This window comes from Lepeophtheirus salmonis, chromosome 3, assembly GCF_016086655.4.
Source record: "Lepeophtheirus salmonis chromosome 3, UVic_Lsal_1.4, whole genome shotgun sequence".
Lineage (NCBI taxonomy): Eukaryota > Metazoa > Arthropoda > Copepoda > Siphonostomatoida > Caligidae > Lepeophtheirus > Lepeophtheirus salmonis.
Genome location: NC_052133.2, coordinates 20,929,813 through 20,949,172, shown reverse-complemented (window position 1 = coordinate 20,949,172; position 19,360 = coordinate 20,929,813). Strand labels below are relative to the sequence as shown.

Below are 19,360 nucleotides of genomic sequence, written 5' to 3'. Positions count from 1 at the left end.
CCCAAGGGGAGTACCTTCAAGTGTGAGTAGTATTATTGCAATTCAATTTCCTCTGAATTAATTTCAATTTCAGTCTAATTTTCAAAGAAATTTATCTAGAGAATTGGTTTGGAAGGGGGGATTCATAGCTTAGGGCCCCTTAAAATATGGTTGAATACCCTTCGCGCTCGGATTGGCCAAGGAGTAATGTGGGATTGCTAAAAACCATACTACCCTTGGGTTGGGCTTAAAATATTTTTGGTATTAGAGGGGTTCCTTGGATATATGTGATGTTTTGGTGGGTGTTTCTAAGGATCCAGCAGTATCCTCAAGTATCCCACGCAACCCTGAGGGCTTAGAAATAGTTTGTTGTCTTAAAGGGGTTCCTTGTATATATTGGATGAATTGGCGGGATTTTTTAACAATCTCATAATACCCCCAGGACACTGTCGAATCCGAGGGCGGAAAGTATTCAACCATATTTTAAGATACTCTAAACTATTTATCCCCCCTCCTCCTATAAACACTTGAAAGTACGCCCTTGGGGGATCGAACAGACAAAAATGTTTAGATATTTGTCATAGATAATATTCAGCAAATTTATAATGTGGTATTATTCATGATGAAATTTGAAAAAAACACGGTCAATTTTCCTTCAGGGCAATCTTCCACTCGCAATTTTCTCCAAGGCAGTTTTTATTGCATGGATTTAGAGATGTTGTGAGTATAAGGGGTGCTTCAAAGTGCTTGCTTTATCACGATTTAAGATAGTATCCCAAGTATATGCAAAATAACAACTTTCATTAAAGTATGTTCATAGGTAATTTGCACAGAAATGAAATCCTGGATGCATGTAAAATTTTGACAAATATATTTGACAAATCATAATTATTATAATGAATCTATAGAAATCACAATGTTTGATTTTTTTTTGTTCGATTAATTATCAGAATGATAGAAGTTCAATTGTAACATATTTTATACTCCGTACTCATGATGGATGTATTTATCTTTGATTCAAAACGGATGTTTATATTAAAGTGAGTGTTGTGTTGAGTTTGTGTATTGTTTAAAGACTGAACCTTTCATTTTCTTTCATAAGAAGGAGCAAAGTTTAGCGAATGAGCAGGATTTGGATGATCTGAAATATAAACTAAGGAGGAAGAGGCTCGCTTCCGTCTTCGCCTCTCTTCATTGTCACACTCAAGAGTGGAGTACTCCGTTTTGATGGAGGGTAGATTCTCTTCGGATTTGGGTGAAGGAGATTCCATCTTCACCTTTGTTGTTGTGTTTGTTGCTGCTGTTGCATGGACATGCATTTGCTGACTAGTTCCAGGTGATTGTTCATTAAGATTAGACTCAGAGCCAGAAAAAAACGATGAACCCTTGAAGGACTTTTCAGGTACAGGGATCAGGAGGGGTATGGGAATGGGGAAGGGGACGAAGAATGGAGTTGGACAAAGTGTGATGGGGGATGGGAAAGATGAGCTGCCGAGGAGCTGAGGGTGGGACGGAGGGTGTTGAAAGGCTGATGGTCTGGAAGGCTGTGGTACTGAAACTGAAGGTATTACTGGTCTTGCAGAAGAAGAAGCCGCTGCTAACGCTCCTGCAAGGGCGGCAAGGGGTAATAAGGGCTGTGAGTTAGTAGGTTCTGGAAGCATGCCCAAGAAAGGCGGGTGACCTTGTCGAAGAGTTGAAGGCGGGGGGATCATATGAAATGTATGAGGGGCATTGGTGGATGATGAAGGCGGTGGTATTTGATCAACGCGGGGGTTTTGTTGTTTCTTACGGCTATTTTCATTCGACTTTAAGGCTATATCAGGTTTGATCTAAGAGAGAGACATAGATATTTATATATACGAGTAAAATACACAAAAACCTACTTTGACAATTGGAGTTTGACTATGAGACTTCTCTTGTAAACGCCTCGACTGTTTATTACTCTTTTTATGCTGGTGTGGGATTGCCTTGGACTGAGCTAACAAATTATCAGAGAGAACTCTTCTTGAAGAAGCTGAAATGTTTGACAGCTTTTCACGACGTGAAGTCTCTTCGAACTTGTATGTCTTTAAGCAAGACTCACTAGGGAAAGATATAAATAAATCATCATTTGCTATAGATATGTAATATATATATATACTGTTTTACCTGCAAAAAATGAGTTTATCCTCAAAGGATGTTTGATACTGAATGCATGCAGTAGAAAAAGTTGGTTTTTTACAAAGATCACAATATTTGTTCTTTTTAAATGCGGCTCTTCGATAGAGAGTGAAGCATCGCTCTGAGCAAAATATTTTATTCTTATTGGAGGTGGGATCATCAAGGATACTCATTGTAAATTGAGAGGATCTGGGTTGATCCAGAGTATGAAGACACCATGAACAAATCCCATCACGGATCCCATCATCCCCTTCTTGTTCTTCCTCCTTGATCTGTTTGCTGGGGTTTTTACTGCTATTATTATTTTGAATATCCTCGGATTCTCGTGCATGTGACTTTCGATGAGATTCCATTACAAGGTTTTGGGGCTCTTCTTCTTCCCCTTCCTCCAATTCCTCTTCGTTATCAGCTCCAGGAGGGGAGGAATAGACCGGGATGAGGGCTAAGGATGAATAAAATAAAGAAATATAAGAATCATTTTTTGCATCGTACATAAATTAGCAAATCAAATGTGGAAAGAGAGATGTAATGGGTATTTAATGGTCGAGGGCAAGTTGTAACATGTGTAAACAAATAAGAAATTAGAGTAAATATGTGAGAAATGCACTACTTGTAGTTTCCATGGATGACCGATGCAATTTTTGACTTTTTAATGAAAATTATAAATAACTACAATTGGATTATTCCTGAATCTATATGAATAAAGCAATGTTTGCTTGTCTGAAAACACCTCATTTTTGATTGTGTGCCTAATATCACAGAACGACGTCACTACTTAATCTAAGAAATAACAATCTAATTAAAGCTTAGCGTGTTATATTTAAATAGAAAAGAAAAGGAGAGAACATCCATATTCAAAAAGCAAAATTTGCCTGTCTGTTTGTCAAAGCAGAATAACCTCGAAATATGCCAAGTTCTCCTTCTAGTACATAATTAATTTGTAATTGTAATCTTCAGTATCAAAATTAGGGATGTGCCAGAAGCAAGGCCCGTCCATTGGATGTCGAGTTTTATAAAATAAACAAAAAAGAAGACCAAAAACTCGGCTCATTTATGTAAAAGACGAGTATTTACTTGTAACTTATCCAACACATTGAACAAGTATGTTGATTGCTGTGCAATATATACTCTCAGACCCTGTCCACACGGCAACGTTTTCAAAACAATGCAGTACTTTTTTTATTCGGATTCAAAAAGTGTCACAATTTCACGATTAAAAAATCTGCTTAATCCGAGTAGGTTAAGATTAATAACGTTTAACGGTATTATTAATCAATAGAAGAAAGTTTTTTTTTAATGTATTTCTTCTCTTTAAGATTGAATTTATAAAAAAATAATTGTTGTTAGGGCGAGTAACAACTATACCGGGTGCGCGAAAAAATCTTTACACTTTCAATCTAGAACTTTATCAAAATGTATTACAGCAAGCAGTTGTAATAAGGTATGTCAATAAAATAAAAATAACTAATATGGTGTCTTGGCTACCCTAATCATCGATATAGCCCTCCTTGGTAGCAATGATGACTTCCAGGTGGTCATGGAAGGCCTTGCACCCATTAAAGATGTAGTCCTCAGACATGGCATCCCAGTGCTGGTTGACAGATCCTTTGAGGTTGTTGATATTTGGGTGAGAATCGATGCAGGCCTTGGACTCAAATGCAACCAAAAAGTGAGAAGGGGTTTCATTTTCTTTGACAGGAAAGACAAGTTGTTCTCCAGCCACTTCTGGGCCTTTTTTGGACGATTTTGCTGGCGCACCATCATGCTAGAACACCACATTCATGTTCAAGTAGTTGGTCTGGACCATGGTAACAACTTCTCTTCCGTTGGTTTCTTGCCAAAATTCTTTGATCACGTTCAGATGACATTTTCTCTGCTTTGAAGACACTTAGGAAGATATAGTTTTTTTGTTTATTTTGTGTATTTGACCGGAACAATTTTACAATTCACAAAAACTTTGATTTATGTAGCAAAAACTATGTGTAAAGATTTTTTGGTCGCATCCAGTAGCTCGTGGGGTGAATGCCAAACATGTCAAATATTTGGCATTTACTGAGCTAAGCTTTTCAAAGGTGTATGCAGAATTATATATATTTTTATTTATTGTGAGTAGGTTTTTTTTTTAAATTTTAATTAAAATTTAAACCTCATTAAATAAATTGTTCGAATAACCTTTTTCTTAGAAAATAACTACTTCAAAATATTATTTACATCTGTTTTATGATTAATTTTCCCTAGTCATGGATAAAAAAACCTTCAATTGGGGAGAGGGGATACAGCTCCTCCATACCCTCCCTGCGGACGCCCCAGCTTTTCCATTATAAATCATACTGTTTTCCATTTGTTTACAATAAAAAGGACCTGCCAAATTCATTTCAACAGTCTAAATGTCTCTGTTTTTTTATATTAGACTGCTAGAATGATATATTTATTTGTAATTTTTGAGTTACAACAATTTGAAACTCAACCATTTAGCTCGAGTATTATTTTTTTTTTTTAAACACGATAATACTCAATCAGCAAAATTCAGTTCGCGGAACATCACAAATCAAAATCAATTGTATAGTTCTTGATATCCTAGGACTGATTTACTAATCAGTCTTCCCGTTTAGTCTTCTTTTTTTTCATCGGCCCGATCTCTTTTACCGCCCTACGGTCCTACAGACCGATTAGTCGGTCCTTCTGTCCTACGGACAAACTATCTTTTTATTTCCTTCACACCTAGCTAGAATTAAAGAACACAAAAAGGTAGAAAAAATTAATTGTAGCATCTTGTCTCTTTGAAAGACGTTATGATGAAACTTTTCCAACTGAAATGACGTAGTTAGTAACTACGTCATTGACTGACAAATTGTATTAGGGTTGGACTGATATGACAGGACTCTTTTTAGTGTTTGTAGACCGACCAAACACTAATCGTTTTTTGTAATTATTAAAATGACTGATGTTTAAGATAAAATATAGCCTAATGAGACTTAGAAATTTTAACTTGTACAATATGTGTATACAAGTTACAGCTTGTAGATGAATACATATATATGTCTAACTATATACTAAAAGCTTAAAAAATAGAAATGCTAGACCATGGAGCAATAAAAAATATCTTATTACATACTGTATAGTAAATGTATACATTGGTTATCTGCGATGGTGGTTCGATATTAGGTATTTAAATGGAAGGAAAGGAACATATGAGATACATATTTAGTTATTAGAAGAAGAAGAGGTATAGGTATATAGATTTGCGTACCTATGTATATATTTAAATCCTGAAGTAACTAAATATTTCTTCCTCCTCAAGTTACTAAGTTATGTTTTATGTAGCCCTACTAATCTTTAACATTTCATTTTTATTATTTCTATATCTGGGGGTCATCGTTTGTTTCTTAAAAGTACCTCACATGGCAATATCTTTATTGCATCTCCAAAAATAAATAGAAAAAAAATCCCCAAAAATCAGAAGATTCTGGATTCTTCTCAACTATGAATTTATCATTCCATTAATTGTTAAAAATTGTTCAAAGCACGGTTTTATATGACTAACACGAAAATGGTCACTGTTTTTTTGTCGTTTAGCTCTCGATTTGTAGTACTTACTTTCTTTATCTCTGGGTTAAAACTGAGTTATTCCTTGTTGATCAACTATAAAGCATTTCAAACAATTACTGACAATGAGCCTAATCTAAAACTTTTTGGGTATGTTAAAAAAAAGAATTTTTTGGAGCAGAGAAGCTTAGCTATCTTGACGTTTCATTGGATCAGCTCAAGCAGCGTTGACGAGGGGAATATGGAAATAAACACTGGACATGGAAATGAATTAGTCCAATGTTGATCCTCAATTCTACTCTGTGCCCAACAAGGACTTGAAATTATAATTCCACAACAAATTTTCAGGGTTACTCTCGTGCCCTTTATAAGCACACGCAAATGTTCAATTAGGTTACGTATATATCAATGATAGCTTGTACGTGGTAGAAAAGGAAGTTCACTCCTCAGGAATTAAATAATAAGGACAACAGCTTAGGAAAATAAAATGTACTCTTCAATTTGCCAACTCCAAAAAAACGTGCGGTCTAAAAACTGCATCTGATAGTCATGACTAATTATAAAATAGCCATTCAATAGTTGGAAAGATGGATGAATTTGCTAATTAGTAGGTACCAACGGATTTTGGTCCGGTTTCTTTTTGGTGCAAAGGTTGTCATTTATACTGAAGGTAACAACGTTACAAATTCCCTATAAATAATTCAAATTCAACCAATCATAAAGGAAAATAAACAGCTGACAACCAGATCTATTGTAAATTTGAATATGAGTGAGGTAACACTGTGACCTCATATAGCAATATCTTTATTGAATCTCCTAACCTTTACTTCTTCAAAAAAAGAAAAAAAAAAATTAACTCCCAGTTTATTATTCTTCCCGATTCTGTAGGACTTATACTTTATTTAAGTAAAAGTAAGGATGTGTAGACTGGGTGAAGGGACTATAGCCCCCCTCCCAAAAAAATGGAATTTCCACGTTTTACTAGAAACTTTTTTTTTGCTCAGGATGAAAAAAAAATTACGCAAAAATAGGAGTAAATTTGTCTATTTTTCGAGGAGGAAAGGTTGAAAGATAATATAAAAATGGTTTTGTGACTCGAGTTTATTCGAATTCAACCCTTTAACGTTCAGAATACAAATAAATGAATAGTTTACCATAAAAATGGATAACCCACAAAAAAAAGATATCATAATTCTACATTGCTGTTAATTTTCTGCCTCGGGGATGAGTAAAAAATTAGAAATCCCTAACTGACAGACAAATACGAAGGAGTAGTTGAATCTTTAGGTAATACCGTATTGAAATATATACGTAGTAAATATGGGTATTACAATAACTATGGAAGGCTGTTAACTAGGTATGTTAATATTGTCCATATTGAGGTGAGCGTAAAACCACCGGCTGAGAGAATGTATTTCAAAGTTGGTATCTTTGAGGGACAACATATTTGCTGATAGAGATTACTATAAATTTTATAATGTTCCTTGCTCCCTCATCCGTTATCATTTTCTCAATAGGGAGGAATAATCAATAAGAGATATGACGAGAGGTTGTAGAGGCACAAGAGACTATAAGGGCAAGAGGCGTCATGGCTATCAATCAAGAATACTTTTTCTTATCTCAAGTTTTAATTTGTCTAAAATTTAGATTTGCGCTATTTTCATCTCTTGTGCAGTTCATTAATATCACGTCTTATGACTAAGATCTATCTAATGTAATTTAATCGAAGCCAACGTTTCAGGCAGGGTTATGTATTTTTCTTTAGATTTAACTAGAAACATAAACTATTCATTAAAACCATAGTGCATAGTATTTCAATCATAATTATGCCTTAAAAAATTATCAAAGTTATTTTTAAACAAAAGTACATAACCCTAATTATCTAGAAGCGGTATTTATATTCTATATTTTTTGATCGAGGTTACGTAAATCCTGAACATAATTCATATACATCGTTCTTGTTTACTTTTTTTTTTCAACCATCTTGTCTTGCGTTACCTCGCTAACACAAAAATGCCCTATGTATTTTTGTTAGCTGTCGATTCCCTCTTCTCCACTTGATACGTCATGGCTATTTCATAATTAAGCCTTTTTGATAAATACACAAAGTAATAAGTTATTCTATATTTATACTCCGTTTCCAAAAGAACAGGAATACCATTTTTTTTTTTTTTTATCCTTCGTCGTTTGTATAATATATATTGGCCATTTTATTATTTCTATGAAGAAAGTTTGGCTATAATATACAAATACAAATGTATAACTACTCTTTTAATAAAATATTACTAAGCAATATTATAATAGAGGATCGAATCAAATACTATGTAGATTTTAATAATATGCAATTCATTTAAAAAAGATGAAGAATTAATATGACAATGATAGTCTGGGATTATATAAGAGATAAATAACAGTTGGTATGATTGACTTATTTGGCTAACTACCAGATGATTTCAGGCCTTTTTCCTGTTTCTTTCTGAAGGAAAGGTTGCATGGTACAATAAGGGTAACGATGTGAGTAGGGGCATTCTCAGAGAGTGGATGGAGGGTCTGTAGATCCCCACCCCTAAATAATATAAACATATATAATCCTGCGGACGCCCTGGGTTAAGAGAGGGATAATCATTCAAAAGGAAAGTATACAACGAGAAATCCACTGTAATTGAAAGAGTGTTGGGGTGAGTCAAAACTTTGGAGGGGTTTTCCAGGGGGTTTATTGTTGATCGATCAAAAAAAAAAGAAAACCACTAGACATCAGTGCATATTTTAAAGGGGCCTCAGTAGTCTAAATCATTTTTTTTCTCAAAATAATACCCTTCTTTTCATATTCTGCTCTAACCAACTTATTCTTTTTTTTTTTTACGCCCACCGTAATTTAGCCAATTTTCACATCCCTAAGCATTAGTCTGATGTGCCGCATAAAACGGTACTTGCACTCCTGTATGTTATTGTCCACTGCTCCCCAGAGCAGTAACTATTGAGGATCCTTCTTATTATATAAATGTTAAGTAAACTGTATTTTCTAAAATATAAGATAAAAAATTCAACAACAAAAATATCCAATTTTGTGCTTTTATAAAAAAAATGTTATTAAAAAATGTGAAAAATAAATTTATGAAAATGCCATCTCTAGCTAATCAGGGACATGGTCTTTGGAGTGCCCGGATATCCTTTGATATAGGCTTGATTACGGGACTACCTATGGGTATAGATGTGTAAAGGTGCGAGGAAGACATATGCTACACCTGAATTAAGACCATTGTTAATGTATGCTGCCTATTATCTGATTTTGGGGAGAGAAATGAATGACTGCTTTAAGGAGGAGGTCCTTCCACATTTAAAATACCATAAGTGAAGGGAAAATATTATAATTATATTCAAATACACCTGTATTTATACAATCAATGAATTTTTAAATCAATTTACACCAAAGATTGTGGAGAACTCTTTTTTTAGAGGGAGACGTTAACACACCACGAGATAGTTTTTCCTTTTCGCTATACATCCCATCTGCACTTATGGGATAACAAGTTCTTTTTCATTTCAGAACAGGAGATACCCATTTACTTTATCTAATGAATAGCATATTTGTTTGGAGTAGAGTTATTTCTTGTAAATTGCATAAAACTGCAACCTTTAGAATTTTCTATTGCGATTTTTTCTGTTATTCGATATTTTTTTTATATCTAGTACATACATACATATATACAAATGAAGGTATATACAAGCACAATTTTTTTCTTTCTTTCACGAAACATACTTATTACTTAAATATTGAGTAATACGAGACTTTTATTCAATTTTATTGTTGCAATTAAAAATAAAAACCTAACCAAAATAGAATATCAAATATATATATGAATGTATTATAATAACCAAACAGGGACTAATCCATTCTACAAGGAGTCGGATACAAAAAATAATAGGTACATATGTACTCATACGTTCACTTATTATTGTTACACAAAGTCTATTTTATACTTGTCTTAAAAAATCCAAGTATCAAATATCGAAATAAGATTCATGTATCTTCGTCATTTGACGAGGGATTGAGTTCCATACTTGTAGATAGACAAACAGATACAAAAAGAGAGAAAATGAACTACTACTGAAGGAGGGGGGAGAAAGATGAGACTAGTAGCTATCCCTCAAGAATTCATATGATACGTACGTACATGATGAATTTAGATCATCATCACCATCACGGAATTCTTTATATTAAATAAAAGAAGAAGAAAAAAAAAAGTAGGGGGGGAGAGAAAAGGAGGAAAAAGAGCGCGAATTTTCAAAATTACTTCTTCTATTTTAATACATACAATTATGTACCTACTATTTAAATAAAAATCATTGAAAGTATTATGTACCTGAAGAAAGTCGGCTCTGCTGATGATAGAGGTGATGATTCTCAACCATATTGGAGTTGTCTAAGAAACGTCGTCTCTTTTTAGGGATATCGTAGATACTAGAAGAGGTGCATGAGGATGAGGGAGCCGGACGTGGATGAAAGGAGCCTCCACTAATCTCTTCTCTTCCCTCCTCATCCTCCATGGCTATACTTCCACGATCCTTTTTAGGGATCCCATACCATTTTTTAAGTAGAACTTTCATATCTGCGGGATAAACACCGCACCCGCTCTTCCTGGAAGAGGACTCTTCCTCGCCTTCTCCTTCCCGTCCCTGTACCGGATGGTGAAATAGTGTCTGTAAAAAGAAAAGTAGCAAAGAAGGATTTCACATATTATATGAATGTACGAGTGAAATATGAATTAGTGTTCAAGTCTAAAATTTTATAATATTGAAGGTCTTGAAATTTGATCAAAAGAAAGTTTGAAGAATAGAAAGAAAGAAAGAAAACTGCACTAAGCGTGCGTCTTCCATAGCAGCTATCATTATTTAGAGGATTTTTTAATCCAGAGGAAGAGAGCGCGCACCTCTTCCTTCTTGGAATATCAACACTTTAAAAAAGTCCGTCACTTTTTTTTTTTTTTTTTTGCACACATTGCTAGTTAGTGGATTCCGTTTATTTTTCATCATCAAATCTCTGGGTGTCAGCTTACTCTACAATTAGTTGTATCCCATTATTAGTAGGTACGTAGTAGCTAGATCCTCTGAATATGTTTCATAATAGCTATTTAGCTATCGTAGTTCATTTTTATAGAGGAATTGAATGATTTTGGGGTAAACAAATTAAATATATTTATTTTCTGGAATAACGCGTAGGGGAATAAATAAATACCTTATTACTACTAAAGAGAGAGAGAGAGAAGGGAAGAGAAGGAAAGAGAAGAGAGAAAAACGATACCTAAGAACCTATTTTTTTTTTTTTTTTTTTTTTTGTGAAATTCAATCCCTTCAAAATAGCAGCAGCGGCATTAGGAAATAAGATACGTTACGACAATAATGTAATATAAATATATAAAATGGCATCATACGTGTGTAGGTATATAATGTTATGTACATGATATGAGTACAACTCATATATATGTATCCAGAGTGAGTACGATTCGAACTTTCAACTCATCTCTAATGAACACTGAAGAGTGAGTCCCCCTCAAAGTAACAAAAAGCCACAATCACCTAAGTATGTAGGCCTAACCCTGCATAAATAACTTTTGACAAACAAATGGAAAAAAATATCAAATATCCACCTCCCTACAACTAATTCAACTAAACAAGGGGGAAAATTTGATATTTCCTAATAAATACACATATTATATTATATATAATTAAGTAATTGTAGAACCCTTCTATGAAGCTTCAGATCTTCTCCTATTCCTCTTGTTAGTCAAGTCAGTGTACTGTCTATTTATACATAATAGTATTTCTGGTTCTATTGTCTTCATTATTTGGCTTTTTGCATCAATTCTACAAATGCAAAACATGCCTCATCAGGGGTGTCCCTAGGATCATATATTTTTTTTTTTTTGAAAGAGGGGCTTGGTTTTTGGAATTTCTTGAAAAAAATTCCAAAATTGAAATTTTTTCAAAAAATCCATTGGTAATCACAAAAAATTGCAAAAATCTATAGCTATTCTCGAGAAATTAATTTTTTTGGAAAAAAATTTCTAAAAATTAATTTCAAATATTAATTTCTTTTTAATTTTCAAAATCCACAGCTGTTCACAAAAATTTATTTTTTTATGAAAAAAAAATTCAATTATTATATTTTTTGGAAAACAATTTCAAACATTATAGTTTTTGGAAACAATTCAAACATTATAGTTTTTGGGGAAAAAAATCAAAAATTCACTGCTATTCACAAAAAATTACGATTTTGGAAAAAAATATCAAATATTAATTTTGGTTTTTTTCTCAAAATCCAGAGCGTTTAGCAAAAATTTTTTGGAAAAAAATATGAAATATTACATTTTTTGGAACAAAATTTTAAATATTAAATTTTTGGGAATTTATTTACAAAATTCAATGAATTCACAAAAAAATTACATTTTTGCAAAAAAATCAAAAATCTTTAGCTATTCTCAAGAAATTATTTTTTTAAGAAAAAAAATTCAAATATTATATTTTTGGAATAAAATTTCAAACATTATATTTTTTGGAAAACAATTCAAACATTATAGTTTTTGAGGAGAAAAATTCAAAAATTCACTGCTATTCACAAAAAATTACGATTTTGGAAAAAATATCGAATATTAACTTTGTTTTTTTTTCTCAAAATCTAGAGCTGTTAACAAAAAATTATTTTTTTTGGAAAAAAATATGAAATATTATTTTTTTTGGAACAAAATTTTAAATATTCGATTTTTTGGGAATTTATTTATAAAATTCACTGAATTCACAAAAAAATAACATTTTGTGAAAAAAATCAAAAATCTATAGCTATTCCCAAGAAATTATTTTTTTATGAAAAAAAAATTCAAATATTATATTTTTTGGAATAAAATTTCAAACATTATACTTTTTGGAATAAAATTTCAAACATTATAGTTTTTGGAAAAAAAATCAAAAATTCACTGCTATTCAGAAAAAATAACGATTTTTTTTTCAAAATTTTTGTATCAAATATTATATTTTTTGGAATAAAATTTTAAATATTAGATTTTCTGGATATTTTATTAAAAAAATCACAGAATTCACAAAAAAATACATTTTTGAAAAAAAAAAAATCAAAAATCCCTTACTTTTTGAAAATATATAATTTTTTTTGGAAAAAAAATTCAAAAATCCCCTGCTGTTTTATAAATTAAATTTAGAATATCAAATTTTTTGAAAAATAATTCGAATATTAAATTTTCTAGTTAAATTGAAAAATTCCTTAATTTGGGAGGGCTCCAGCCAACCCCTGCTCACGCCTCTGCTCATATGCAGTCAAAAGTGTTTTTACAGATGTTTAAACAGATTCGGAAAAGAACAACTAGGGATGGTATATTTCCAGAGCACAAGGAGAGGGCGAAAGTAAGAGTTATGGTACTACTGAATTTATGGAGAGAAAGGAATTACTCTTAAAAAGCATAGAACCTTTCACATTTTAAATAGCACATGGGCAGACAGAATATTATTCTTATATATAAATACGAATAAATAAAATTTATTATGCACTTTTAAAACAATTTACACCAAAGAACGGCGAGAATGCTTACTTCAAAAATAAATGTTAGCACAAATTGAATTATGATCAAAAAAGGAAAAAAAAATCCCTTTTTTAATCGTTAAACTTTGTTTGTTCTTTACAAAAATACCATTTCTATCTAATGGGCAATGCAAAGCTATAACACGTCGATACCTTTGTAGTATCAAGAAATTTTTCCTCCCGATATAAACATAACAAAGCAAAGTATGAGATGGTAATTAGCCCATTCTTCGCAACTATAGAGTTTTTATCTAATATTTTATTTGGGAAGGGTTCACTGTTTCAAAATAGCTAATTCTAATTCAACCAATGAACGTTCAGAACATTCATAGGAGTAGAAAGTTTGAACAGTATACAAAAAAAGGCATATTACGTTTATATTTTAGTAAAGTAAACCATATTATAAACCATGCGGCGATACAAAGGCCACGTGATCAATATTTGGACAAATAAAGTTGGCTACATGACTGTACACTACAGGGATCGAGTATACCCACTTGAATATTAAAAAAATAGTTAACTAACTACGCAATCTCCATGACTTCACCCGTTTAACTAAATTAACCAAGTAATAAATATACTATGAGAAGAAAAAGTTGCTTAAGTCATGAGGAAAAATGATTAAGTGACGTCATCTCATAAATAGGGAAATCTTGCGTGTGAAAAAAGATAATAATAGGACAAGGATTTAACTAACAATTGGCTATCTGGTTCCACTTTTTCATTCTATGAGCGACTTTTTTTTTTGAAAAATAATCAATATTAGGACTGATAATACTTATCAAGGACTGAAGTCCTTGAAACTGATACAGGCATCAACTATTAGTTTTCTTTCTTCCCTTACACATCACTTGTAAATTGTCCGTGTTACATGATTGGATCAAAGTCCTCATACTAAATGTACAAAAATATATTTTGCCAATTTTTAGCCGTTTATTGTTAAAACTAGCATATTTTTAGGCATTGAAAGATAGCTGATTTTCCTTCAAGCCGCCTGGCAACAATGGATGTATGGCTTTGGTTCATTATAGGTGCATTTATTCCCCCTCTCCCAACAAAAAAGGTGGTCTCTTCTCCCAACTTTTTATTTGACTTCTTAAGAATTATGAAATGATATCTCACTCACTCATCATAGTCATGAATCTGAGTAGTCGTTGGACTCTCTCCCACATTTTTTATAAACAAAAAGAAGAGTTGAAATGAAGTGATAAAAGATGGGTTGTCTCAAGTTGGGTGACAGAAGTAAAGCTCTGTGATTTTTATTTTATGTTCTTGAGAGAGAGAAGATAAAACTCATTTCATCTCAATTTACAAGGGTCTTCATTCCTTCCTTTCTTCCATTAAAGTAACAACGAAACAATACGAACAATGATAGATGATCCATCTATATTGTATTTTCTATTTCTCAATTAGAACTATCATTACTTTTAAATATTGTATGTAGGTATATTGTGCACACAATATATATGAGGGTTGTTTGAAAAGTTCGAGCAAAGTCCAAGAGATGGCACTACTGGTCCGTGTTAAAGTACTGTTTAGGTAGAAGCATCTCTTGGAAAAATACACAACAACTTTCTGCCTGATCGGTCAATTTCTTTCTGTTTGGTCTTCGTTTGAACAGAGGAAATGAATTGATTTTCAAAGAAAGTATGAAAAAGAATTTCGTACGTAGATTAAACATTACTTTATGAAAAGCAAAACGTCTTAGGAGAATAAGCTTGATAAACATTATGGAGGCTTCAACACCTTTGATTAAAACCCTTTATGACTATTTTCTAAATTTTGGGAGTGGTCCCATAGGCACAAGTGACGATGAACGTTCTGGACGTCCTGTTGAGGTTACTACTCCAGAAATCATTGATAAAATGCATGATTTGGTGATGGATATCAGAGGAGTGAGTTGTGTGAAATTGCTAATAGTTCTGTGGGCATCTCGAATGAATGGGTACATAATATTTTGCATCAACATTTGGACATGAGAAATCTATCTGCAAAATGGGTGCTCACGCTAGAATAAAGACGAAATCGTATGAAGTGTTGCAAGGACGGTTTGCAGCTGATCCAAAAGAATCTACAGGACTGTTGAACAGCTAACTAAACATAACCTCGATACGCGGCAATTAGTGCTATCTCTCGGACTATGCACAGACTTTTCAAACGACCCCTGTATACAAGTATCTCCGTCTAAAACGCAACACTTTTTGAAAATTCTAAAAATATTATCAAAGTTGAATAACCAAAAAATAATCCTTCCCCGACTCTCTTACTCAATATGGCCGCATTCAGCCTTGATTACAAGTCCCAGCCTTGTGTATAGGACACAGATACCTTACCCTTGCACAATCTGAACACACATATAACAGTCAGGGTTGAAATTATAATAAAATGATGAACACGGACACAGATTTACATAAGATTTTAGCTTATGTCATAATTAATGTCACGTTTTTAGGGGGCCAATTGCCTGGCCTACCGGGTGATTATAAAAATAATGACCCTATAAAGTTTGTATTTAAATTTAAAATACTATTGTCTTATAAAAATTTGAAATTTACCTCTAAACATTAATCAAATTTGGCTTAATAGTATTTTTCTTCATTTTTTATCAAAATATAACTAATTCTTTTGCCAATTTTTTGTTATGCGACAACACAAAAAAATATTGTAGAAAATTATTACACAATCAGTTTATGTGCCTATTCTAATTTACAAATATTCTTAGTATTTTTTTCCGTGCAACTAGATCAAGGATCGTTGCTCTAGGGATCTCTGTTTTTTTATAAATTTCATAGTCTTGTTAATCAGTCGATTATGCTGATTTTGGTCCACAGCTTTCCAAGAAGGTTGCCGCAACAAAGAAACCGATATAGAGTTCAAAACATATCCCATAAAGCAATGGTGCACAATTTAAAATACTCTTCACTTGAATTACGAAACTAAATTCGTTCCCAGTATGACCATTCAAATACATCAAATCAATTTCTAATGGTGATGAATTTTTGTTTCTTCAAGTGCAATTTGTAACATCTTTATAAGATTAATCATTCCTTAATTTCTATGAACAAATGATTTTTCTAATGAATCCAATGGAGAAGTTACAAATTACACATGAAGAAATAAAAATGCTTCACCATTAGAAATTGATTTGATATATTTGAATGGTCATACTGGGAACGAATTTAGTTTCGTAATTCAAGTGAAGACTCTAAACTATAGAATGTTTGCAGTCTTGAATATCTCAACTCCTCCAAGAAATTTGAATACAAGAAAGTGGAACCGGAACTATTAGGGCCAAAGGGTCATAGCTCTACATTTTTGCAGAATTTATATAGTTATCACTAGGAAGTTAAAATTCCTTTTGTCTAAAATATTTTAAAAGAAGTAATTTTCGAGAAATAAAAAATCATTTCCCCCTTTTTTTATTATAAAAATTGTTATTTGTTCAAATTTAGTCTCTTCTAAAAAATTCAAACTCTCAAATTGAAATAAAAAAAGAATCGAGTCTCTTGCAAAAAAAAAAATGTATATTTGTCAAATTTGGCAATGATAAAATAGGACAAAAACTTTTCAATTCAATTTGTTAAAAAAGTCCAGCCTCCCAACTCATTTAACCTCAAATAATCATGCAGACGCCCCTGATGACGTCACTATTGATGATACGGCGATTTATTTTTCATTTTATTTTTTTTTCAAATTTCGATTACGGGTGTTGCGAAAAATCTCAAGTGGTAAAAAAAGGGCCTATGCAATAGGTTATGTATTCATACATCTCAGTCAAAATTTGAAACAAAAGACACAACTTATTATTTTATACTTATAACAATTATAAAAAATATTTTTCTAAAGTAATTCCTGGAGAAAAAACGGGAGAGTATCCTTGGAAAATTTTCAAAATGAATAAAGAATTTGGATAAAGTTTTTTTCTGTGCATATTTTTAAAAATTAAAAGAAGTGCGCGCAATACGCGGATCTTCCAAATTTAATTTAAGATTTATTAAAACTTTTTTTTCTTTACTATATTTGAATAGTGCTTTTAGGTTGATAAAACCACATATGGGGGGTAGTTATGGTATGAGTCTTTGAATGAATCCTATTTCAAGGTGCATTTCAAAAGAAATTAACAGTACGGATCATCTCAGCTAGGAAGTAAAGAAAGAAGACCCTTATTTGTTCTAAACAGGGAAAGGGGGGGAGGAGGAAGAATGGCGTAAAATGAGAGCTTGGAATTGAATTTCACCCCCTCATTGATGAACGATGAGGATGTACCTAAACGAATAAAGAAGAGAGGATGTGAAATGTGGAAGAAGATGAGTAAAATAAACCCCCCAATAGTTAGACATCATATTTGACTGACTCGGATAATATGTAACAATAATTATTTATTAAGATATTAGTACTCTAAGGGGAGAATTTGGTTTGAGCTTCTCACAAATGCATTCAAGTACTAAGTATTTTATACACTACACGCATATATGTATATATACATATGTATATGATGTGAGTTTCGAGTTTCAGTTCTTTACAAAGATCGAATTACTCGAGTAGTGAAAAATATAAGAAAGAGAGAGAGAGAGAGAAAAAAATATAAAAAACTTGGAAAAAGAATTAATACAAATTGTATTTATAAGCAAATTACACATTAAGTATTATACATACTTGCAAATTAAAAGGTTAAATGTCGAACTGTTTTTAGTTCCATTTCTGGTTTTTGTATTTTATAATCAATTGACGAATAAAAATTATAATTATTCCTCATTTTTTACTGTTTATCTCTCTCTCTCTTCTTTTCTCCAAAGTATTTTTTCTTGGTGGATAACATTGTATAATAATAAAATATCGTATTTCATCGAGCGCCTACTTCATATAAGTATAATGGTAATAATATATATTTTCACATTTTTTTAATTTTTTTTTTATTTGAACCCGTAACCCAATGCGACCGTTTTCATTCGATATCATGGTATTAAGTAGCAGGAGGTCTCTCTAACTCCTTCGTCTTCTCCTCTTTCACAATTATAGCAAAAAAAATTGAGGAACTACTTTGAATGGAGAGGAACAACAGAGAGAGAGAGAGAGAGAGGTTAAGTGAGTAGACAAGAAATACAAAAAGCCTCAATAAAACCTCAAATTGACATTTTATAATTGTCATTTTTTTTTTCCTTTTGGTTAAACAAAAAAATTACATGTACAAGTAGATGAGTCAATTATATCTTTGCACGCTTAAAAATCCGCGCATTTTCACTTTTTAGTAGTGTTAAGTCGGTTTCTTATTTATTCGGTCCAGTCCAAACATAGGGCCGGTCATTTGGACTGTCAGCACAAGAACTGATTAAAAAAAGAAGAATTTTAAAAGTTTTAGGACTGAACTATAGGGATTGAAGTCGTTAGTCATAAATAAGGACCAACCGAGCACTTGTTATAAGTAACTATACATAATGAAAAACCCAGAATACCTTGAGATACAAAATGGACTCGGAGAAAAAAATTGCATTGCCATACGAGCTGGTTGAGAGTTTAAAACAAGAGGTTTTTTTTCCTTTCTTATAGGATAAATTGCTTTGACTTGCGACCTCGGTCCAGAAACGAATTAAACTCGTATGTCAAGGTATAACTAGATTATGTATCTATAAATAAAATGCATGCCATGCAAATCCATCTCACCTTGATCCTTGGATCCAGAGACTCGTCCATTTTTATGCGATCCTTCTCTGCAATGTTATTACAAGGAAGTTGAATAAAATGATATTCCGTTTCGTTGATGATCACTTGTTTAAGAGAATAAAACAAACGATATCTTCAACAACTGACAAAATGTAAGCTCTCCTCTTGAATCCTCCAACGTTGCGCATCGGAGTTTTCTTCACGAGTGTGAGGATATGTTTTTTTTTTCGGGTGCAAAAAGTCCAATGTTTTGGGCGTGCGCACGCCCATAGTAAACTTTTTTTTAAATTTATTCTCGTACATCATGACAAGACGGAGACGAAGGAGATACAATATTGTATATTAAGATAAATAAATAGTATTCTATTTCAAAGCAGTAATATAATAATTTAAAAAATATATTCCTTCTTGATTGATTCAAAAGTA

At 32.3% G+C, this 19,360-nt stretch overlaps 1 protein-coding gene across 1 annotated transcript; it reads right to left on the bottom strand.

Annotated features, from left to right (window-relative positions):
• Window positions 1-833: 833 nt before the first annotated feature.
• On the bottom strand, window positions 834-19,143 carry LOC121114606 (uncharacterized). Its single transcript, XM_040708623.2, has 5 exons — window positions 18,935-19,143; window positions 10,050-10,386; window positions 2,128-2,581; window positions 1,863-2,061; window positions 834-1,808 (listed from the first exon to the last, which is right to left on the bottom strand). The coding sequence occupies exons 1-5, from the start codon at window positions 18,962-18,964 to the stop codon at window positions 1,065-1,067; spliced, it is 1,764 nt and encodes a 587-aa protein (XP_040564557.1). The 5' UTR covers window positions 18,965-19,143; the 3' UTR covers window positions 834-1,064.
• Between the last annotated feature and the right edge of the window lie 217 nt (window positions 19,144-19,360).

What these genes read in the sequence shown, in the direction of transcription:
- LOC121114606 (XM_040708623.2), bottom strand. Translation starts at nt 18,964, where the DNA reads ATGGACGAGTCTCTGGATCCAAGGATCAAG. An exon ending in CTCTGGATCCAAGGATCAAG is followed by an intron (nt 10,387 to 18,934) that starts GTGAGATGGATT and finishes TTCTTTTTACAG; the next exon opens with ACACTATTTCACCATCCGGT. An exon ending in GTCAAACTCCAATTGTCAAA is followed by an intron (nt 1,809 to 1,862) that starts GTAGGTTTTTGT and finishes TCTCTCTCTTAG; the next exon opens with ATCAAACCTGATATAGCCTT.